Genomic DNA, 25,262 nt, shown 5'->3' with positions numbered 1-25,262 from the left:
TCAAGGTTTTGATGAAATTAAATTCATATATTGAAAGTTATTAGATTTTTAAATATTGTTTATGTTGAATAAAATGATGAATTAGGGATTAAATTGGTAGAAATTCAAGTTAGAAGTGAGATAAGGATTGAATTGTAAAGTAATTCATAAGTTTTGAATAGTAGGGACTAAGTTGAAAGAATTTTGAAATTATGGTTTTATGCTGAAATTAGAGAGCTGAAATTAGTTTAAAGTGAAAATTGAATGAAAATATTAAGTTAAATGTGAAGAATAAAAGTTACTCTCGGTTTGGGACTAAATTGGAATTTAGACAAAAGTTGAATAAAAATTGAAACATTCAATTTGAAAATTGTACTGTATTAATGATTATAAATTATATTAATTTCGTAGCTAAGGGGTGCCGGAAAATCCTCAGTTAGAAAGGAAAAGACGAAGTCAACGAGCGCTAGCTCGGAAATCACGGTTTATGTTTCTATAATCCGAACTTAATATTTAATTGTTGAATTTATTAATTAATATGTAGTGTGATGCATTGAAAAGTGAAATTTAATTGTTAATTAACATATTTTGATTGAATGTTATGGTAAGTGTAACGCCCCAACTTTCGGGAATTCTGTGAATGTTGGCATAGGTTTAATTATGTTAGTGGACCTCTAGAAGGCCCAAGCTTAAGATAGAACCCGACAATTTTAGTTAATTTTTGTTCCATAACAAAAAGGGGGTTAAATTATGAAATAGGACCTATGTGAAAAATGTTTGAAAATGCTATAGGCTAAATTGAAGTGGTCAAATAAATAGGAGTGCAAAATAGGAGGATTTGCATGACAAACCTCCCATTTTACATGAAGTGGCCAGCCATCATGTTGTTGTAGACAAAATGTGCACTTGATATCCATAATTTATGGTACAAATTGATACAAATTGATAATGGGTTAGGTAAATGTTCCATGATAATGGATTAGGTAAATATTCCATGATAATGGGTTATGTAAATGTTCCATGATAATGGGTTAGGTAAATGTTCCATGATGGGCATTTCATGTCTTTTGTATTAAAGAATTAAATGGATGAAATATGAAATTTTATTAAAAGAAAAAGGGGTGAAAAGAACAAAGTTTTGTCCATCTTTGTTCATCATAGCCTAAAGTTAGAGAAGAGAAAGGAGAGGAGAAAGCTCTTGAATGTTCGGTCACTTGGGGAAGAAAATTGAAGGTAAGTTCATGGTAGTTTGCTTCTATCTTGATGTTCATGAGTTCTTCTTGATTCTACCTTAACTCTTGAAGCATATTTTGGTTTTTAGTTGTGTTGTGAGCATTTAGTCATGAATTAAAATGAAGGAAATGGTTGTTATTTCATGTTCTTTTGATGAAAAATGGAAGATAGGTGAAGTTGAGCCAAACAAATGAGCATGCATGTGCCTTAGATGCTAAGGGGAAAAATCGGCTAACATGTTGTGCTTTAGAATGATGAAATGGAGATTATACTTAAGTAAAATCATAGATATGTGATGATTGATTGGTGATATACATGTTTAAATAACAAGCATGCAAGTTAGGTGTGAAAGAGTGATTTGGTAATAAATCTGCTTAGGACAGCAGCAGTAACGTGACTTTGGAAAATCACCATAAATTGTGGGAGATGAGTTAGAAGCTGCATAAATTATGTAATTAAAGCTTAATGAGTCTAGTTTCAAATGGAATAAACGAGAACATATTTTGAATTCTGTACAATGATAAATTTGATTCGTAATGAAGAGTGGTCAGATTAGTCAAATAGTGAAACATGGGAAACTTTAAGAAAAATCTGGTATTGATTAGCCATACCAAAAATTCTGAAAATTTTATGGATAGAAGATATATGAGTCTATTTTCAGGGAAAATTAACGGAACTTGATTTGGAGTTTCTTAGCTCCAGTTATAAATAATTTAGTGACTGTTGCTTAGGAAGACAGCTTGCAGTGAAATTATGATTATGTGGTAAACATTGACAAAAATTTGTTAATGAGTTGCTTATTGTTTTCTTATAAGCTTACTATGATCTGTAGGTGTGGTTGGCCGAATATTGTAAGGGGTTAATACGTAGTTCGTATTTGAATAGTTAGATTAATGTGTTAGTAATCCAATTGTAGACAGTTCGTGTGTGGATCTCGTCAGCATATCGTCGCAAACAGGTGTGTAACTAACACCCTCTTTCTTAGTCTGGATCGGCAAAAGTCGAAAAGCCAAAATGCCGAAAACCGGTATTTTGTAGATTTGCAAGAGTGCGAATGCTCGTAAGGTAAATCAATTAATGTTTTTGGTAAGCTGCAAAATTTGGACTGCAAAGTGCATGATTTCTGTGCCCTTGGTATTTTTGGGCTTAATGGGCCAAAATTAGAATGATGGGCCAACGGGCCCAATTCGGTAAGAACCCTCGGTACGTGATTCTGTTAGTACGTGAAAAGTAGGAATATGCATGAAAAACCCTAAAATAGATAAATTACTGAAATACCTTTAAAAGTGAAAAATTTACAATTTTACCCCTGGTAGATAAATTACCGAAATACCCTTAGGGTTAAATTAACCTAAATGCATGTTTCACTGTTGTTATTTACTGCATGCCATATTGTTATTATCTGATGCATGGGATTGGGATATTGACGGAGGAAGTACTGAAAGTGGCTTGTCCACGTCTTGGAGGCTTTGCCTCAATTTATCGATAATCGAGCAAAGCAAGGCCGCAAATGTGGAGTGTCAATTTGGGTGGGTTGAGCTATTCCCACATGGAGTGTAGGGCTGGTACGGTGGAGTGTAGTGGTTGGTGGGTTGAGTAGTCTCCCAAATGGGCTTGCATATGTTATTGATGTTGCATGTATTTGAAATGGGCCTATGGGCCATCATTATCTGAATAAGGGCTAAGGCCCGGTTTATTGTAATCAAAAGGGCTCTAGTCCAAGACCATTGTTACTGAATGGGCTTAGGCCCAATAGGCTTGAGCTGACTTGGGCTTTGAATGGGTTTTCTTACACATCGAGTTTCCCCAAACTCACTCCTTTTATTTTCATCCACGCAGAAATCCCCAACCATAGTGGGCTTGGAGTCGTGAGGGAATTGAGTGGCCACTGCTCAAAGTTTGGTTTTCTTCCGTGAATGGACATCCTATTATTTACGTTGAGGTTTGGGTTTTAAATGTAATAAGGTCGCTTAATTATTTTTGATGGTTTTAATATGTATTACTAAGATAGGTATTACTTATTTCAACTGTTGAAATTGGATAGCTTTAGGGCGCGTTTTCAAAAAAAAAAAAAGACAATTGATTTCAAAATAACACGACAACAAGCAAAGCTTCCGCAATGAAGATATTTTTCAAAATTAATCACTTTTCCTAAAAAGGACTTAATCAAATCGGTTTCCTAAAAATATACATGACGTTAAGGTATGGCAATGGCAGTTTGCATGTCTAGGATTGGATCCGAAGGGAGTTTGGTACTTAAGCAGTCCGATGGACTCACCTCCTCTTCTCCGGTTTCCTACCTGGTGCACAACTGCCATTCACTTTAACCTATAATGAAATTATCTTTTAAAACACTAAGTAAGTTTTTCTGGATCAACAATATAAAATGTTTTGAACGCTTCGATGTGGCATGTCGGATCCGGTCATATCGTCTGGGCCGGGTTTGGGGTGTTACAGTAAGTAATTAAGGTAAGCATTATTGTGTTTTATGATTATTGAAATGAATCAAAATGTATATTGTATTGTAATCAAAATGCATGTGGATTGATATGGAAAAATGTATTAAATTGAATTGAAACTAAATTACAAATGAAATTGAAAATTTGAAAGTTCACTGAATACCCTATTAACTATATCGGGCTAGTCGGATATAGTTAGCATGCCATAAGATTGGAAGTGTTCAGGGATATTCCGACTGTGTGTCGATGAGACACTATATGTGTCGACTCATCGTGATCGTCCGGATTCGTTCAAGAGGTACTCAGACCGATCGTTATCTTTATCTTTATCACTATTACGGTGTATTCTGCTTTACCGATGAAACACTGTATACTATCCCCGAAGTGTGGGTTGGATCCGTGTATCCATCCAAGTCGGAGTCATGTTAATAAGGGCAAATAAAGGTTCTAAAAAATTTACTGCTACCGAATATTTGACTGTTACTGAATAAATGAATGACTGATACTGAATAATAATGATTAAATGATTGTTATTGAAAAATACTGACTGTCATCGAAAAATTGATTGCTACTGAGTAAAGGACCGCCACTGAACGAATAATCGTTACTGGATAATTAATTGTTATCGAATGACTAAATGTTACTGAAAGAAACTGATAAATTAATCGATACTGAAATATGCTTACTGATATTGAATAGTGAACAGAAACACAAGTAAGACATATGAATAGAGAATATTATTGTTGTGAATTAAATGGAAAAGCTAATCAAGTTATTAGATGATGAAATTTGAATGAGTTGTAAAGAAATTATCTATGAAATGAATAAATGAATATTTATGATTATTATAGGACAATAAGTGTATGTTATGTTTTAAATATTCGGATTATAGAAATATCATTAAGTTCATACTCAGCGTACAGTTTGTTTCCGTGCGCAAGTTAAGTTAAAGCTAGAATGTTAAATCAGCATCCCAGGCTGATCCTGAACTCAATAAGGTAACACATGTTAATTGATAATGGCATGTACCTAGGTCATTAAGTTAATGTTTGTAAATGGAAATGAAAGATACAAAGATGTTGAACTATGTATGAAACATGTAAATTTTGGTGACTAAACCTAAGAAAATTAATTAGGTTAGTATGATAATGTTTAATTGATATAAATTGTGGTACCACTGAGGGTACATTGGATGTATGTTTTATTACTAAAATTGGATAGCATATAAAATGTGTTTGGTTTGGTTTAGCTTTGGTATTTGTATTGGTTGTGGATTGAAATTTGCAGGGTTGGCTAGTAAAGTGTGAAAGGCTAATTATTGAGTCAACAAGGGCTGGCACACGGGCGTGTGACCAGACCGTGTGAGACACACGGCTTGCACATGGGCATGTTGATAGGCCTTGTGTCTCCTACACTTAAATTTTGTAAAACAGTATACCACACGGGCTGAGCATACGGGCGTGTGATTTGGCCGTGTGAAACTAGTTTATTCATGAGTAATGAGTTAGTGTTGTACATGGGTAAAAGACACGGATGTGTCCAAGCCGTGTGAGTCACACAGGGTAAGAATGCAGTCGTGTCACATAAGCCACACGGGCATGTGGTACTGTTCATAAAAGGGAAATTTTAAGAATTTTATTAAAAATTTTATAAGTTTCCGATTGAGTCCTGATTTGGTTCTAACATTCATTTTAAGTCTTGAGGGCCCATTAAAGGAACATTAAGATATATTTTATGAATTGAATTGTATTTTTCTTTCTTTATTAATCGTAATCAAACTGTAGTGACCGGTAATACTCCATAATCCTGTTCCGACTACGGAATAGGGTTAAGGGGTGTTACATCTATAATATAATCCTAAGTAATTTTTAAAAGGTGAACAAATATCTATCAAATTTTGATAATATTTTTAAGATCCATCAAATGAAAAAATTGTTGTAGATTTTAAGATAGAAATTAAAAGGAAAAAGTAATATATATATATAAATCCAAGGATCATTCAAAAATTTTATATTCCCACCTAAGATATTATATACTATGATAATAAAAAATTTAAATTTTACTATTTGTCTTCATACTTTATAAAAGTTTTAGATTTAATCTCTATACTTTAATTTAGGTATTTTTAATCCTTGTATTTTTAAAATTTATAATTTTAGTCATTGCCAAACAATAATTGTTAAATTTATTAAGTTAAGTTCTGCTATTTCCAAAGTTTGATCCGACAAATATATTATCATGTGTGTAGTGTCATATCATCTTGTTATTTTTACATATTACTTACTAAAAATCTAATTAATGGATAACAACTATCAATTGCATCAAGATTAAAATTTCAAAATTCAAAAGTATAGGGACCTAGAAAAATCCAATTAGAAAATATGGACTAAATCTACAATTGTACATATGGTACAATACTAGTAATTGAATTTAATTAAAAGAATTTAATTACTATTATTTGAGTTAGGACTAAAATTATAATTTTTTAAAAATATAATGACTAAATTTAACCAATTCAAAAAATACAGAAATTAAAATATATGAATTAAATTAATAACTTCCGTAAATTAAAGTATAAGAAGAAGAAGTCAAGAGAACATGAAGGTCCCTCTTCACATGAATTCACATGTCATAGCTAATAATTCCCAATAAAAAATTACCCAAATTTTAACAACTTGGGTACAACATTCCAATACTAAAGTCACAACATAAAATGGACCCCATTTTTTGTTCAATAATTACATTTAAACAAAACAAAAAGTGAATTAAAAATTAATTAATCATAATGAAGAAACATATATATATATATATATATATATATTCTCCTTTCTGTTCCATCTGCCTTTACAAATGTTGGCACCCTACACCTCTTGTTGTTTTGCGCGCGCACACACAAAGAGAGAGAGAGCTTCTGCCTTAGACAATGTGAGATGGTGAAAAGAGCCGAATTTGCTTACGCTAATTTGAAAGGGAATCCACTAATCAAAGTCTATGCATTAATGAAATGTAGACCACTCAATACATAATTAATATTTTAATTGAATGATTAATTCTAATTTAATATTTACTCGTGGGCAGCACCAAACATCATTCAATTCAAGTTCTCCTGTTTGCATATTTAGAATTATTATTTTCTTAATTTCATATTTTAAGTGTCATTAAATTTTTATATTAAATTCGTAACTATAATATTTTGAAATATCTAAATATCTAAATTTAATAATAATAAAATTAACGTTCTTAACCATTAAACTTATTTTTAAAATTTGAATTGTAATGAAATTAAAATTTAAATATATAAAGAATATATTTTAAAATTTTAAATTATTTTATTTTATTATTTATTATTTGCTCTTCTTTCAAACTTTGATGCTGAAATTCAATGGCACCCTTCCCTTTGTGTCGTGGAGTACACGTCATTTTTTTTGAGCCAATGAATCAAAGAGTTCTATAACCTAATTTAATTTCAAAGAAATAATTAGCTCTCTAATTATTAGACCAAATAGAAATGCATAATGTTGAGTGGCAAAAAGTTGATCAACGTCAAACAAAGCCCCAGAATGTGGCTTCATGTTTATCTAATACCTACTCTCTTCTTTTCTTTTCTTTTTTTTTTTTCGTTTTAATTTTTTGGGTTCATAATTAGATCGGAAAGATTGCTTTAGTTTTAATGATTGTTTAATTTCTTTAATTACTGTAATATCATGTCTTAATCAGAGGATACAAGTAATTTTGAACTTTTGCATGGGTTTTACCAATATATGAAAATTTCCCATTAAAATAAGATATTTAAAATATACATAAATACAAATTTAGCTTTTAATATTTATATTTTTTAAGTTAAATTTGATTATTATTAATCTTTCAAAAACTGATAAATTGCTTTTATTTAACGGAAATACTAATTAAAACATTATTTTTTCAATGAAGTTGGTGTGGCAACTCTTGTGAAAGTCCATGTGCAATTCATGTTGACATGTTATTATATGTCTTATATGTTATGTCAATAAATAATTTAAAATTTATAAAAGTATAAAATAAATCAGAATTTAAAAAGAACTATACAAAAATCATAAAATTCAAAAAATAGTATCAAGTATACATAGATTGTAATGCAGACTATTATGTTTAAAATTTTAGCATTTAATTAGTATTTCTATTAAAAAATCAATTTAACTCTTTTCTAAAAGATTGATAGTTAAATTTAATTCTTTTTTTAAATATTAATAATCAAATTTAACTTAAAAATTAAATTTACAAAAATGTAAACATAAATAATTAAATTCAACAATATACATTTAAAATACAGAAGAAATGAGCATTTTATGTAACAAGCAAGACTCACCCTTTTTCGACAAACAAAATCTACTTTTAACGCTATAACAATTGTCTACTAAAGATATGAAAGATGTATATTGATAATTAATAGACTAGAAACAAAATAGCAAAAAAAAAAAAATCCGGACACTTTGTCAATTTCAAATAAATTTTGGTACTTCTTTCCTACACCTAAATTAGCCTTTTAACTTTCACTCGTAACCTTTTAACTTATTATATAAAATAATATCCTAACATATAATTTATGTTTTTTATTATTCGGAAGTGTTTACAATCACGATTAAAAGTATAAATTACAAAAAAAGAAAAGAAAATGTCCAATCTTAAAATTAAAAATAACTCAATACAAAAGACAATAAATTAAAATCAAAAATCAAAAATATTTTTGGATCTAAATAATAATAAATCTGAAACAAAATCACATCTAATAATATTTAAACGTCATATTTACGTATGGTGAAATTCAAACATAAATACTGAATCTGTGTCAATACTACCAAAACAGCAATAACAACATTTAATTATAAGGATAAGATTTTATATAAAATAATAAGAGGTGATATGCATAAAGTGGTAATTGAAGTTTACGAAATCTTGTAATATTTTAGTCAAACAAAAAGTAAATATTCTAATAATATTTTTAAGAGTAGATCATGTTGTCTCAAACTAGCTTGGTCTAGAACTTGATTTGCCACACTCTTTCTCCAATGTTTTTCACGTCCTTCACTTACGTTTGGCACGATGTTTATTTCTTAATAATTTTAAAACAATAAAATACTAAAAACACTTTTATATTTATATTAATATTTTTTATAATTAAAAATAGTATTAAACTATAACTTAATAGTCAATTCAATTTTTCTATTTTAAGAATATTTATCCAAAGCCCAAAAATACAAATGCAATATGATAGGAAGTAGGATTTGGACATATATATATATACCAATTATTAATCTGGCAATAAATATATGCAAAAACATGGAATCCATGAGCCAAATTTAACAATTAAATCAAACAAATTAAATCAAACGGAGCTGAAAAGTTTTCTATGATAAATTACTAATTAATGAGCTCTACACATACATTTGTTTATTGTTTAGATCTGATAAATTAATTAATCTATTATTTTATTAAAGCATTTATTTTTAATTAAAAATGATGAAATGGATGATACTTTTGCAGTGCATAAAGTAATAATTTTAAAAATGTAAAAAGTTGTTCAAAAATAATTAAACTACATCAGTAACATAATCCAAAAGACTGCACAGCATGTAAGAATAAATATTTATCAAATACAGTCAAACATTAATTAATTAATAGTTCTGCAAACATGAATTATTAATTTTATTATTACATATAAGTTTCGTAAAAGATGAGCTATCCCATTTTTAATTAAACATTTTATATAATATATATTAGACTTTTATATACTATTAATATTGATATTTTGATAAATTGAATGTTAACAAAGTTATTATTAGATAATCAACTCGTGTTAGACATAACGGTAATACACATTACATTCTCAATAAAAGAATTTTAGTTCAAACTTTAGAGATGATAATTTTTAAAGGGATGATTATAAACTACAAAAAATTATAAACTATAAAACGGACATAAAAGATACATCCATCATAAAAGAAAATATTATAAAAATAAAATAAGTTGATATATTTCATGAAATTAGACTAGAAATACCAAAGTAACTATCAACTTATCACATTTAAATGAACTAAATTATTTGGGAAGTACATGTATTATATGGATTAGATTAATAAAGCTAATATTTACTAAATTAAAAATATCTTAAAATTATATTTTCAATTGCAATTAAATTACAAAAAAATAATTTACAAAACAATATCCAAATTAAATATTTTTAAAATGAACCGACATATAGAAAACAAACGCAAGAGTTGGATAATGATAATCTGAAAAATAAAATTAGAAAAAGTGTCAAATGTTTCACTTTCTTAATTTAATTATTATTTAATTTTTTAACATACCACATTTAAAAGAAACTTGATTTTGTATTGATAAAATAAAGATTATCATAAATCAAATGAAGTATATATTGTTTTATGCTAAATTATAATGATACTTCTTTTATATTTAAATTTAAAATTTAGTATATATTTTATTTTATATAATTTAATTACTCTACTTTTATATCATCAATTAATTCGGATCAAAATTACATTAATTCTTAATTAAAATTAACTGAAAAATCCAGAAAAATAAGTTGAATTTCTAATCTTTTTAGCTATGTAATGGGACACGCTCAGATACGCCGATGTTGACTGGTCAACTCCTCGCGTGTTTCCACGTGTCGATCTTTCCCTACAAATCCGGCCATTGCTTCCCTCCCGTCAAATGCGGGGAGGAAACAATTATTTATTTATTTATTCAAAAAAAAATTATTTCCAACAAAAATAATCATTGAAAAGGAATCGAATAAAAAGCATGAACCACCCCTCGAATCGAACCCCGCTTACCCTACCACTAAAACTACCACTTCATTTTTATTTAAGGTTAATTGCAAAAAAACCCACCCAAATTTTCTTTTTAAACTTCAAAATGTTGTAATAGGATAAAAGTGTTTAGCATTTGATTCATATATTTTAAATATATTTAACTTTAGATTCAAGCTATTCAACCTTTAATTTGATGTTTAAGTTACTAAAAGGCTTAATTGATAAAAGATTGATACCTCGATGACTTAATTAAAAATTTTAAACTTAAGAATTAATTTATAATTTGGAGATGTTTGATGGAATTAACCCTTTTATTCAAACTTAAATTTATTTCCTAATTACCCCGTTTATATTATATACAGCTATAAAGAACCATTTATGGCTTATTTAAGCATTTATATATATTAGTCATAAGTTTTACAACTTTTCTTAATTAAAATAATTATTTAATGAAATTTTATCAAACATATATTTAAAGCTAATTCATCAAAAGTTTAAAAAAAAACTGTTTATATATAACTAATATATTTTTTCACCGTTTAGAAACATGTCAATACTGACACATTGTAAATTTATAAATTGACTTTATTTGAAGCTTCCATTCAACCTAAAGAGACGCATCCGTCCGTATTTAAGTGCGAACATTTTTTTAGTGTGAATGCACTTCCCAATATATATATATATATTTTAAAAATGTTAGAATAGAATAGATTCTCAATATACAAAAAAAACCAACATAAAATAAATAGATAAAATTAAATTAAATATAAAATGACACAAAAATAAAAGCCTTATAATATCATATAAATGACATCAACATAATACATATATAACAAACTTGGTAATGTCTTAATCTTACACATTTGACCTTTGATCATTGTCAAATAATTAAATTCCACATTTTCCTCATGTCAAATAATTTCTCCCTTTAATAATGCTAAAGATAATGATTAATTAATCCAAAGGACAACTCATCATCTTTAATTTGAAATTTTCAGCAAATACAGACATAATGTGGAGCTTAATGCCGGCTTTACAAATTAAAATTTTATTATTATAATTAGGAAGACTTAGAACGTTGGCTTGGAGTTTTGTGAGTCAACAATACTACTTTTCTTAAAATTAATTCATAATTTAATTGTTTTCTTTTCTTTAATCACTAGTTGCCATTTTAAAATCAGGGTTTTTTTTTTGCTGTTTTCATTTGTAATTACATTGACTAAGAAAAATAAATTAGTGTTCAAGAAATATATATCAATATTAATATTTGTAGAAATTTTTAACTCGACAAATAAATTGAAAAGTTTCTACTTACTCATTTTTCAAAAAAACTTCATGCTTACTCATAAAAATGTTATATATATTTAAATGGGTAAAAGTATTAGTAGGTTTCCTATTTTTGGGATTGGGTTAAATTAACTAATCTATCATTAGATTGATCAATTAATCTTTATATAATTAAAAAATTAATATCGTCAATTTTTAATAGAGTTAATATTTTTAAAGTTTTATAGTTTTATAAATAAACTCTTTTGTTTGAAATAGAATTACAATTGAAAAATAATGATAATTTTCATTTTATTTTTAAATAATAAGCGTTAACTTTTTTAAAATTTGACTTTATTTTATTCTTTTTAATTATACATTGATTAAAGTGATCTATTTAATTATAAATGTACTTTGACAAGGGCAAATTTAGGGCAGGAAGGGGCCTCAAAATGAAAACAAAAATGTTAAGTCTCCTATAAAATAATAAAATTATAAATTAATATACAATAAAATTACACTTAACCGTTTCAATAATGGAAAAATTCTTTGTAATCCCGTAAAAGGAAAAAATTATAAATTATAAATGATAAAATTATGTTTTGACCTCAAAAGAGTATTATTAAATTTCAACTCTTCTAAAAAAACATTTCTTGATTTACTCGTGTACCCCCAAAAAAAAAAGTTTTAATAAAAAACATCTGAAGATTTATTTATTATTTTTAAAATTTAAAATCTCAAAATTACTTAGTGAATGAATGTGTTGATTTCTTGATGGGTTAAGAGAAAGCCCAGCAACCACAAAGTTCAAAGCCCATATTGAAGTAGGATGCTAACATTGCTCCTTTGGTCCAATTAAGCAATGAAAGATAACTAAAGATTGGCATATTTGGGCCACAGTTTATTTTAAATACAAGAAAAAAACCAATTATTATAATATGCACAATTAAATCGATAATTAAAATATATATGAATTTAGATTAAAATAAATTTGGATATGACATATGTGACTTAAATCACAATCAATTTAGATGAAACCATAAATTATTAGAGTTTCATCATATACAAATTCTCAACCTTACTAATATATTAACGCATTATTTACATTAAGGGTGAGCAATGGTTGATTTTCGATCCATACCAAAAACTTACATAACCTGATTTCATTTACATACTTTCAAACTGGAACTGCATCAATTTTTACATAAAATCTATTATATCAAACTGAATTTTCAGTTGATTGATTGATTTATTCGAGAATTTCATGTAAAAATATAATTTTTGAAAAATTATACAAAATTAAACCAATTTGTAATAATGAAGAACCATAAATCGCATCATGAACTTATTCTTTAATTTGTTTAAATATTTTTTTGAATTAAGTTTTATTCTTTAAATTCTTTAAATTTAATTCTTAAATTATTATTATTTTAAATCGGGTTTGGGTTTAGTTTATTGTGTATTGGGCATTGGGTTTAATCTGTTGGATTGAGCATCGGGATTAATTTTTATCTTAGATTTGGGTTTTTGACTGATGAGAAAAAGATTCACAAATCACAATTGTGTACAGTGACCTTATATTATGGTGAAACGAAAACCCACATATCTTAATTATGTTGAATTTGATCAAAAGTCTGTCCCATGACCCACAAGCCGAGACATCATTAGTTGGGTTTAAATATATATTGGAAACAAAGGCCCAAATGGGGGATTCCATTCAACTCATTTAAATAAATGTTAAGTTGGTGGGGTAATTCACATCAAATTGAACTTCATTAGCATAATCTAGTCGACAACTCTATTTGCTGATCTATAAGTAAAAACAAAGTCTAAAAATATCGAACGAGCCGCCGAAACAAAGATAAATCAAACATTACATGGTTAAATCCAGAGATTACAACATCACGATCAACCTCTATTATAATGTCCCTAAATCCCATGTCGCTGGTCAAAGTGAGGCCTAAAATCACTGTTCGGGTCTCCACCCAATACGAGCAGAAGCAATTCGATTAAAATATTCACTTTTACAAACATTTATAAATACCATTATAAAATCTTAAAATCTTAAAGACCTACAACATTCTTAATTCTAAAATGGGTAACTATTCGTTTAATATAAACTCTCGAACATAAACTATAAAACGGACAGAATGCAATCAATAAATATTCAGATTTAGTTCGATATAAATTTCAATAAATACATTCTATCCTCTCTTTCAATAATAGATTTTGTTTAGATTTTAATTTGACTTGAATTTTTAAAAATATTTTTTCAAAAACTTATCAAAAAGAAAAATATTAATTAATGAAACCAATCAATAAAAACTATGGGCAAATCCATGTAATTATTCTCATTTTCAAACTAAAACTTGTCAAATTGCATAGCTTAATCATAGTTAAAAGTAGTGAAATAATGTGGTTATAAAATGGCCCCTAGATCCTAGCCGTGATGTTGGGTAATTAATAATTAATTATGCCCACATGGAGACAGCAAACTCCAAATATCTTTTATATAATATATAAGTTTTGAAATCTAGTCCCATTGGAACAAGAGCTGCTTTTTCCATTCTAACCTCCCCTTATTATTATTAAATTCATTCTTTTCTTTATGTAATTTAGGCTCCTACTTTCTCCTTTTCTATTCTTAGATTAGGTCATGACATTAAATATTTTTAAAAAAATTCAGATCTAAGAGAAAAATTTATTAGTGTTAAAAAATTGAATCTAAATTTTAAAATTTAAAAAAAAGATTAAATTTTAAATATACGAAAATATAAGAATTAGAAACATATTTTAACCAAATTAAATTTGAAATCCTCCCATCTGACTCTTATCTAAAGAAAAACAATGACTTCAACTTGAGACATCCAATTTCTTATTACTCAAGTTCATAGAAAAATAAACAAATACATGTGCGGAAGATTTAAAATTTCCCAAATAGAAAGTGGTGGCAATCCTTTGAAGCAAGACCCAATGCAAAATTGAGGCTTAAATTAATTGAAAGTAGTACTTTTTTGCCTATCATATTGAGGTATGCCATTTCTCCTAGATTCAGTGCTCCATTCAAAAATCAAGCTTCCATTCCATGAAAAGAACAAAATGAAATGTATTTTATTTGGAAGGGTGGTGAAGGTTCAGAGCCCCTAGCACAGCACTTTTTTCCATTTAATTACTACCCAAAATTAATCATATTCCAACTTGATTCTTTTTTTAGCAATAGATATTAAAAAAAGAAAAAAGCAAGTTGTGCTAATTTTATCACACACTCAGATCCATCATATATTTCTTTTTATTTTGACCATGAAATCATTATTTATTTGTCTTTGGTATTTCATGGAGCAATACTAGCTATCAATTTCATTATATGGTTTGCCACCTTCCAAGAGACATCTTCCATATCCATTTATAAGTAGTTCACAAATCATAAAAGTTTTAAAAATGTAAAATTAAATTTTAATGAATGACTGATAAGAATTTCGATTAATTTACTCAATAACAAAATTGATAATCTTTTTATCAAAGTAAAGCTATTCATGCACCGAGTGTCAAATTGTGATTATCGATTCTAATACTCCAAAACCTAGTCCATCAAATTTAATTCAAATATTTTATTATAAGTTAGCATTAGTTCACAATTTTTTTTAAAAAAAAGATAAATGATAGATGGCATAGGCATAGGCAATATTAGGCCATAGGTACAATCAAGTAGATGCTGGAAAATGAAAGCAAACCCCAAATTTGTCGTTCACCCAATTAATGAACGATTCCAAGAAGTTGATTGGAGCAAAAGCGACGGCCAGCTATTGCGACCATTTTGTTTTTTTGTAGCTGAAAATGGTCAGTTTTAATCCATGGGTCAACTTCTTTCTAATTAAAATAATAATTTCCCTTGAGTTCGCAATTTTATGTTTATTTTTTTATTTTTTATTCATAGATCAATTTCTATTATTATAAAGTTTTAATTATTAATCCTATACTATATATATCCATTATATCACTTTGGTTTTGGAAATAACAAATATCAATTTGAGGATTAATATTTTAAATTAAAATGACCAGATTAAAATAAAAGTAGATAACTACGGATTAAAATTAAAAAGAAAGAAAGAAAAATATCTAATGGGAAGATAATTTTAATAATTCAGTCATAAATATCTGATTGACTAAAAGAACAAATAAAAGGCTAGGGTTTTATAGGGTAAGAAAGTGGTCCAAGTGGAAAAAAGAAATAAGGAAAAATAGTCCATATGATACGTACTGAACTGTAAGGTTCATGCATGAATTTGGTAACCAAACAAAACCAACACCAAAAGCCAGCGATAAATGTACCCATTTCTCTCGTTCCTCATTTTTCCCACTCTCTTTAATAAAAGAAAAACCACCATGAAAATTCTTATCTTGTGAATTAAGTTTTGTCTGCAATATGTTCTATTTTCATTTTCATTGGTGAATGCTTCATATAAAGAAAGGAAGATATCAAGTTGTTTTACATGCTAAATATATATAGTATATCAATGTTTCCCAAAATAACCATGTCCAATGTTATATCGAAACAAGACATGTTCAAACATGGGTATAGTACATTTTTTTGGATTAAAAATGGCAAATATATGTGTGTGTATATATATATATATATATTAGCTTGAGGGACACTTTAAATTGTTTGTGAACTAGTAAGGCAAACCAATCTGTTTTTAATATCTGCAATAACTTGATCTTAATCTAGTTTTTTGCACTGTGCATGTATATAAATCTATATTTCTTATTTTTAGACTGATGTTGTTGAAGAGAATTTCTAATAAAAGCTATTTGATTAGATCTGAAACTATCTAGGCAAATCCGACATGAAATCAAGCACATTAAGCCGGGGATGAAAGGTTAAAGGAGTGAACTTTGTGTACCATTTCGGTCGTCATTGCCTGTGCTCAGGATTGAAGAACCTTAAACTTTGTTGGCTTGCATCAGGACTTTCCGAAGCTCGATGGCGATTCCTTGTAATAGGACTGGCTTTCGAATGACTCCATTGATTCCAATCTGTGAACATCTTTCCCATGTATCATCATCGGCGCTGGCAGTCATGGCAACAATCAACGGCCAGTTACGACTTCGAAATTTCCGGATTCTCATTGCGACTTCGAATCCATCTAACTCGGGCATCTGAAGCTCCAAAATGACAATCTGGAAAGGCGATGAAGCTGGCCCTATAGAAGTGAGGCATTCGAATCCAGATGTTACGGCAGAAACACTGCATCCCAACTTCTCAAGAAGCTTTCGAGTCACGGCACGGTTCAGATCATCGTCATCAGCAAGTAAAACTTGCAAACCCTTGAAAAGGGAGTTGGAGCATGGCTGGTCTGATGATTCTCCCAACTCGTTGATTGTTATACTGACGGACGGTCGGAGTTGAAACCGAATAACAAGCGCCATGCTTTGAGCTGAACCCTGAGGATTTTGTACTACCCAGATGTTCCCATGCATTAACTACACATTTGTTTGAAATCATGAAAAACAAATTAATCGAAAAAGCATAACACGACAAAACAATAAGTTAACGGTAGAAAAACGGATGAATGACGTGTAACCGGATATTCATCAGACGACAAAAATTCTTTATCCTACTTAATATCCCACAATGTCGCGGATTTACGCAAGCAGACAATTTAGTGCTTTTGTTTGTTACCTGCACTAGCTTTTGGCAAATGCTGAAGCTCAAGCGTTCCTCGGTGCTATTGCTGTTATATTTTCTGCCACTGACCTGTAACTCCGACATTGAGCCACTGCTCTCTGGCTGAGAATTGCTATTCTCGATCCTAATTTCGAACCTGATATGTACATCTCCATCCAAGGAGCTGTGCCTCCAGGCTGCCCGTCTTTGATCATTCCGTTCCTGACTACCATTCTCGGAGAACACCCGGAGTACAACAGTTCCACCTCCACTATTGCCATCCAATAGGCTCCCGACCATATGAAGTATCACTTGAAAAACTCTCCTTTCATCACCGAAAACAAGATCAGGCAAGGATTTCTCAACTTCAATTGAAAAACCGAAACCACTATAAACAGACAAGCATTTGGCAAGACAAGCAGCTTCCTTTATCATGGAATGCAAGTGAAGAGATCGCTTCTCCAACGGGGATCTTCCGCTATCCATTGTTGAAATATCCATCACATCGTTTATCAATGTCGATAGCACGTTACTGGTCTTCATCATCGAATCAACAATAATCCGTTGATCATTATTCAGATTTCCATCCTGCATCATCGAAAGCAATCCTAAAATCGAGTGCATAGGTCTCCTCATTCCATCACTCATTACCTTCTGAAATGCATTTCTAACTTGGCTTGCTCTCATGGCATTTTGTCGTGCCAGTTGCAATGCTCGATTTTGCTCGACCAATTGGTCCCTCATGAGTTGAGACTCTTCGAGAACCGCAGCATGAGAGAGTGCAACAGCCACCTGATCCGCAACGACCTTAACTATCTCTAGTTCTTGGTTGCTCCAAGACCTATTTTGTTCACTCGGAAGAACACAAACTAATATCGCATAACATGTCTGAACTAGCTCGGGAGTTCCCCCTTTAAAATTGGATACTCGAAGCATTGGCATCCGAATTGCAGCCACAGGTCCTGGCTCACCATACTCCCCATTGCTTGCAGTGGCAAGCGAAGAGTCAGGTTCGAGGATGTTCACTCCATCACTTCCTTTAATCCTCAAAATATCCGGATCCGTAATCGGAATGGTAAAATTATACGAAAAGTTCCTTCCTTTGAGTTCATGGGTCAAATTCATCTTGTTCTTGATCTCATTAGGCATCCATACAGCACAATTTTGCAAACCTAATGTCTTAGACAACTCCACCATCGTTGTGTACAAAATAGTATGCCTATCCAATGATTTACGGATTTCCTGCGTTAGCATACGGACGTGCGCACCGGTCTCCTTCTGTTTCATTATAATCCCAACTTCCCGCCCGAGGTCCCAAGCCTTTTTCTTCAACATAAACTCCCTCACCTTAACCTTAAGAAGCAACGGAATAAGTGTAATAAGCGTAATAGCCGTCGCACAAGAGACCAACGCGGTGAGAATCTTGAACACGGTGAGAGCCAACATAAGCTGAAACGGATGCGGACCGTAAGTCCATCCGTTAAGCAAATGAGTCAATCCGCAAAGCACGATAAACGCGATGAACTGAAACAAGACCCATTTGAAAGGCACATTGGAGCAACTAACAAAGTAAAGCAATTCTATAGGAATCGAAAAATAGGCGACCGCAATCAAGAAATCGCTCACTCGTTGCGTCTCTAAGATACTTTCAATGCTCCAAAAACTCCCTTCATCGTCGCAATTACACCTCGGAAAACCGGTATCAGCCGCCGTGGAGGCCGAGATCAGAAGCGAAGAAATCAACAACCCAGGAGCTAATGCTTTTAACATTGCATCCAAAATGAACTGTTACACTTTGTGATTCAATCCATTTATAGAAATACAAATTTTTGAACACTACACTCCATCATCTAAAACATAGCTCACTTGAGCCATAACATTGTAATCCCAATCTTTAATTCTCATTGCCTGTAATAGAAACAAAAAAATGAAATTTTATAACATTGAATTAAGATCTAACAAAGTTTATATCCCCAAAATTAGCATATTAAGAAGAAAAAAAAAGGTCAAAATGATTTAATCCAAAACAAATTTCATTTTTTATATTATCAATTAGTACAGTAATAAAAGAACACGACATTTTCTTCATTCAAACAAAATACTCTTTTATAATTTAAATTTTAAAAACAAAATCAGCTTTCTCAGAGAAGCAGCCCCCACAAGAACAATTTTTTTTAAAAAAAAAAAAAACCCAGAAACCAGGAAAAAGAACAAAAAGCAAACGATTTTTTTTCTGATAAAAATACCAGAAATGCAGGCTGAAAATTAAACCCCAAAAAAAAAAACTTACCAGAAACCACCTTCAGATCTTTTGATTTTCCATAACATGCAAAGCTAACCACAACATATTTTGATGACTGCTCCCTTCAAAGCTCAAGTCTTTATTTTTGTTGACGTTCCAATTTTTCATTCACTAGCCATCTATATTGACATCTTTCAAAAACAAAAACCCAGAAAAAAAATGTGTTTACATACATATAATTACAAAACCAAAACCACCACCACCACCAACAGCAACAAAAAAAAATAAAAAGACAAAATCAAGAAAAGAACGCTGTTTTTAGAGCTCTGTGTGTGTGTGTGTGTGTATGTCTGGTTTTTTAAACCGGGTTGGGTCTTGAGGGGTCCTCTTTCAAAACAATTTTTTCTCAAAAACAATTAGCCCCCCTTTGGTTTTATAAGAGAGCTGATAAAAAATTTTCAAAAAAACAAAAGGAGAGAGAGAAAACAGGTAGAAGAGGAAGGAGAGAGAGAGAGAGAAACAGTTGGGACCCACTTCTTACATGAAGAGAACTTAGACGCCCTTTTGAACCAAAACGTCTTTCTCATACCCAAATAGAGATTTGTTTTATTTTTTCCCTCTCTTTCCTTTTCTTTTTTTTTTTTTTATTATAATTTTTCCTGTAAACCAATCTAATCTCTGCAGTATTTTTTTGGGTGAATATTTATATATTTAATATATTTGCAGTGTAGTTTTTATTTCTAAAGCAGTTTTAAAAATTAATATTTTAAAATATTTTATTATACTTAATTTTTAATATTGTTTATAAAGTTATGTTAAATATTTAAGCAATGCGTGGTCATTTTTAGTGAAATTGTGTATTAAATATGATTAATATGTGATGTGTGTTTAAGAGTTCATATGTAATGAATCGTATCAAGACTGGATTATTAATAATTTAGTGAATTGTTTTAGATTCTATTAAAATAAATTATTGCTTGGATTAAAATTAGGATACTAAAATTCATGAATTTCGATACTAATTTTAAAACAACCATAATTATGATAATTGTTTATTTCGCTCTCTCAAAATATAATAACATACTAATAAAAATAATATGTTTCAATATTTATTTAATTTTTAAAAATTTGAAGACATTAAAGATAAATAGTGAAAATTGAATTGAAGCGAATTGGGGTGGGGTGAGGTGGGGTGGGGTGTGATGAATGCATCCAACATCCATGGATATGATACTAATTTTCAATATTGAATAGATGTAGGCAATGAAGCAAAGCGTGCCAACTGTGGAATGCTGTTAGATTTAGCAACACCCGCTATCCCTAATCAAAATACACTTTTTATTAAATACCATTTCGGGTTTAATGTAAAATACACTTACTTTCGTAGTTTCGAAAACATCAACTTCCCCCAACTAAGTTTGAAGGAATCATATAAGTCACTACAGATCTAATGAACAATTTTAAATTAAAAAGATGACGAGACCCTTGTGATTATTTATCTATATATCTTCTATTTAGTTTGTTCATTTCTTTATTTTTAATTGTAAAATAATAAAAATTAAATACATGTGAAAAATGTTTTACTCTATGAACTTGTCGACTCTTTAAATACTTGAGCTCTCATTTGAGTCAAGATATAAATCTTCACCAAAAACAATAACATTATGTAGAGAAATTTGTCAACTTTCAACAACAGATAACACTTCATAAACATCTATTGATAAAGTTGAACTCCCAAAATAAAACTTTTAACTTATTGTCAAAGTTTATTTATTTTGGTATAAGTTTAGATATATTATAATAAGCAATCTAAGTGCATTTTATAATAATTAATTGTGGGTATAATTATTTGAATGTATTTTTATAATTTCAAAAATAATTAAAACATTTACATAATTAATAAAAATAAAATTATCTTTTATTTAAATTTCATTTTTTTTATTTAGTTGGATTTTTGTTGCCACGAAGCCTTCGTTTCATTTTGATTATTAGGCGCGTGCGGTAGCTGTCGGCTTTTTACGTATTGCCAACATGTTTAAATTACTTTATCCCTTGGCATGTATCAATATGATTTTTCAATTTTAATTTAATGTTTTATTTTTATATTTTAATCATAATATACTATTTTATATTTTAATTATGTAAACGACACATTTCATGTTTTTGAAATACTATTTGTTTGATTTGAAAAATTTTAACCTTTAAATATATATATATATAAATAATAATTTTCTCAATTGCCCGATTAATTAAAATAAAAAAGTAAAGAATTACAAAACTGTGTGAAACTAATTATATTTTAAATTAATATAAATTAATCTATTTAATCAACAAGTAATTACACGTAATAGTAAGGTACATTATACTCCCAAAAAAATATGTAAGTTCGAACCTTGAAAATTACATTATTAAAAAGATAACCTTAAACTCCAAACATAAATTGTAAAAATATTCTAAAACTTAAAAGCAGCCTCTATTTCACCTAATGTTTAGTATATTTAGTTTTTATTTTATTTTAAAATTTAAATTTTAATATTCTATTAATAAACAACTTAATGCATAAATATATTTTAGATAATTACTTAATTAATTGATAGGAAATTTTTTTCAACTCCGAAATAGACTTTAGAAAACTATTAAGTGTTCTGAAAATATTTTTACTTAACACTTTTTAACATTGTATATGGAGTTAAAAATAAACAAGCGAATTGAAGCTTAAACCGTATCCGAAATTTAAGATCAACCTTTATTGAAATTGACTTTAAGCTTGAGTTAAATTTAAATTAATACTAAATAAGTTTGTATGTAGGTTTGATGAAGCTTGTTTATTTAGTAAAAAAATCAATTTAATTTTTATGTTTGAGTTAAAACACGATTATTTATGCATGAATTTGATTTTGATTCTCAATTGAAATTTATCAATTTTAAATATAAATAAAATTTTAAGCTCACAACCTAATAGAGGCAAGTGTTCCAACTCTCTCTATAATTAAAGTTACTGGAGCTGAATTAACAATAGTCAAATTAAATTAATTTCCTTATAAGATAACTTATAAATTAATAGGTGGAGCTATGAAACCGAATTGGATTCAAGTTAAATAAATTAGGAGAATAAGGCTCAGATTATACCCTAATTGTTAGTAAACATTGGAATAACATGGAGAGTGCTGTATACGCGCACTTAAAGGAGTTGTGATTTGGCATTTGCATTAAGCATTTATCGTTTCTGAATTTGCTAATTGACTAAGAAAAAAATCTGATGCCGTTTTCACGACTAAATGAAAGCGAAATGGATAATTTGCAATATGTGAAGAAATTTATCTGGAATTAGAATATGTCCTTTGGAAAATTAGATTATAAATTAGAATCGGTGTCACCTTTCAATTAAAGTTAGAAATCAAACAATTTAATAAATCATGTAAGAAATAAAAAAATTAAAAATTATCAACATAAAAAATAATATGAATTTATTAATGTGTCGGAATATACATAAAACAAATCATTAACGTACAAAAAAAATTCTATAAATACAATCATATAAATTATATAATTTGAATCGCATAATTATGATCATCCATTATAAAGTATAGTTGGACAATAATCAAATATTTTTACCTAATGTCTATAAATTCCGTACAGAATTTTGAACTTAAATATCTAAAAAATTAAATTAAATTAATTAATTAGTCATTTGTGCTACTCTGAACAACTTGGTTTTAATAAACGTGGAACCAAGATAGTTTTCACAATCTGTTGTGTAGCAAAAAGGTCAATAATATAGTGCGTCTACAGGCTTCTGTTTTATTTTCATTTACAGAAAAAGGAAAATTCTCCTTACGAGATAATGAGAGTTGAGCAAAATTCATGTGACCAATGTTTACATGTTCAACCATAGACATAGCAAACTAATTTATATAATAGATACTGACCATGTATTTGCTTTAGTGCATGTATAATTAAATATTTGTTTTATAAAATAAATAAAAGATAAATTACCATCTTATTCGTTCATTGTGTATTTATTACATTTACTTTTATTTATGGACAAACTAATAGTGAAAAGGATGTCATTGTTATTAAATTTAATTTCCTCAAAAAGAAACCATGGTTTCTTATATCAATCTTATAAGTTATTCATTGCGTGCATAAACAAAATTAGCAACTTATGGGCAGATTCATTGCACACATTAGGTATTGACACCATATGCTTCAACTTGTAGAGTTTCTTTTTATGGATGAATTTAAGATAATATACTTAAAAACTTTATTTTTTTTCATAGTTTTTGAGTTTTTGGTGATTAAACTTTGTTTATCTACTATTAGATTTAATGGCTATTATTGCAATACAATGTAAAAATGCTTATATTTATAACTGTTTTTATTTTCTATTTTTGAAGTTGTTGAGGAGAGGTTGCTCTTTGGGCTTCTCTCATATCTTCATCGATTATATTTTTTCTAGGTTGTTTATGTTAGTTTATTTTTGGGGTTTTGTTTCTACTTATAGTTGTTTCTCAAATTGGTTTTACTGTTGCTAGTGGTGTTGTACAGGATGAAAATGGGTTTAAATTTTTGGGAATAACTGATATTTAGGGGAGTGTTCAATTTTTTACGTTGAATTATGGAGCATTTTGGATGACCTCAATCTCATCGAACGAAGAGAACATGACAATATGATAATCTAATCTGATAGTTTAGAGGTAGTTAGAGCGATTCAAGATAGTGTATCGATTATTTTAAACTATGCTCTAATTAGAAGGATTCAACGACTTTTGTCCCATAAAAGTTAATGTCTTTTAAGACATATAAAGAGACCACAACCATGTTGCTGATACTTTAGCCAAATTGACTTTTTAGGATAAATGAAGACTTGCAAATACTTAGTCTTCTTACTAGGAAGATTCAAGAAATCTTAGAAGCGGATAGAACTGGAGGTATTTTATTTTAAAATATATCCATGTAACTAGTTGTTTATCTTGTTTTATTTGTTAAAAAAAGTCGTAGTAAAAATATTTGCCAAAATTAAAAAATTAACACATTTTTTGATTTTTTTCAATCATCATTTGTATTAACTAAAAAAAAAAATTGACAAATATTTAAATCGGTATTAATTTACATTTATTCCTATTTAAAATTCCATACCTAATCGTACGGATACGAAGGAAGTGAAGGGCAATCTATTTTCCACGGCATTCAACGGTCGAGATTGGTGGGAAAATATCCTAACTCCCTTCCGAATAAGCAGCTAAAATCAACAGTAATGTAAAGCACGTGATTCACCGACCCAAAGAAGGAAGACGACGCGTTTTCTTTACGCGCGCGTGGGTTCAGTTTAATAAATAAATTAATTTATTACAATTTAGCATATGCTTTTCTTTTTTGGGGTAGTATTTTAACAACGGTGAGCCACACGGGATGGTGATGGTCCAGCAAGATCCGACCGTTCTATATAAGGAAAAACTCATGATCCAAAGAGATTTTGACCGCCCTTCTATTACCTGAAGTAGTAAACTATAAATTAGACTAAAAGGAAAACGAATTTTTCTTTTCGATGTGGTTTTTAATTTGCAGTAGATCTCGCGATTCGTGATTTTAAATCTTTTATTTTA

The 25,262-nt window shown here is 29.2% G+C and overlaps 1 protein-coding gene across 2 annotated transcripts; it reads right to left on the bottom strand.

Moving 5' to 3' along the window:
- Nucleotides 1-16,408: 16,408 nt before the first annotated feature.
- Nucleotides 16,409-20,256, bottom strand: LOC108457272 (ethylene receptor 2-like). Of its 2 annotated transcripts, XM_017756245.2 has the most exons (3): nucleotides 19,705-20,256; nucleotides 17,430-19,322; nucleotides 16,409-17,230 (listed from the first exon to the last, which is right to left on the bottom strand). In XM_017756245.2, exons 2-3 carry the CDS (start codon nucleotides 19,182-19,184, stop codon nucleotides 16,691-16,693), a joined length of 2,295 nt encoding a protein of 764 aa, XP_017611734.1. In that variant the 5' UTR covers nucleotides 19,185-19,322; nucleotides 19,705-20,256; the 3' UTR covers nucleotides 16,409-16,690.
- Between the last annotated feature and the right edge of the window lie 5,006 nt (nucleotides 20,257-25,262).

This window comes from Gossypium arboreum, chromosome 9 (assembly GCF_025698485.1).
Source record: "Gossypium arboreum isolate Shixiya-1 chromosome 9, ASM2569848v2, whole genome shotgun sequence".
NCBI classification, from domain to species: Eukaryota; Viridiplantae; Streptophyta; class Magnoliopsida; order Malvales; family Malvaceae; genus Gossypium; species Gossypium arboreum.
This window is presented reverse-complemented; position numbering and strand designations above follow the sequence as displayed.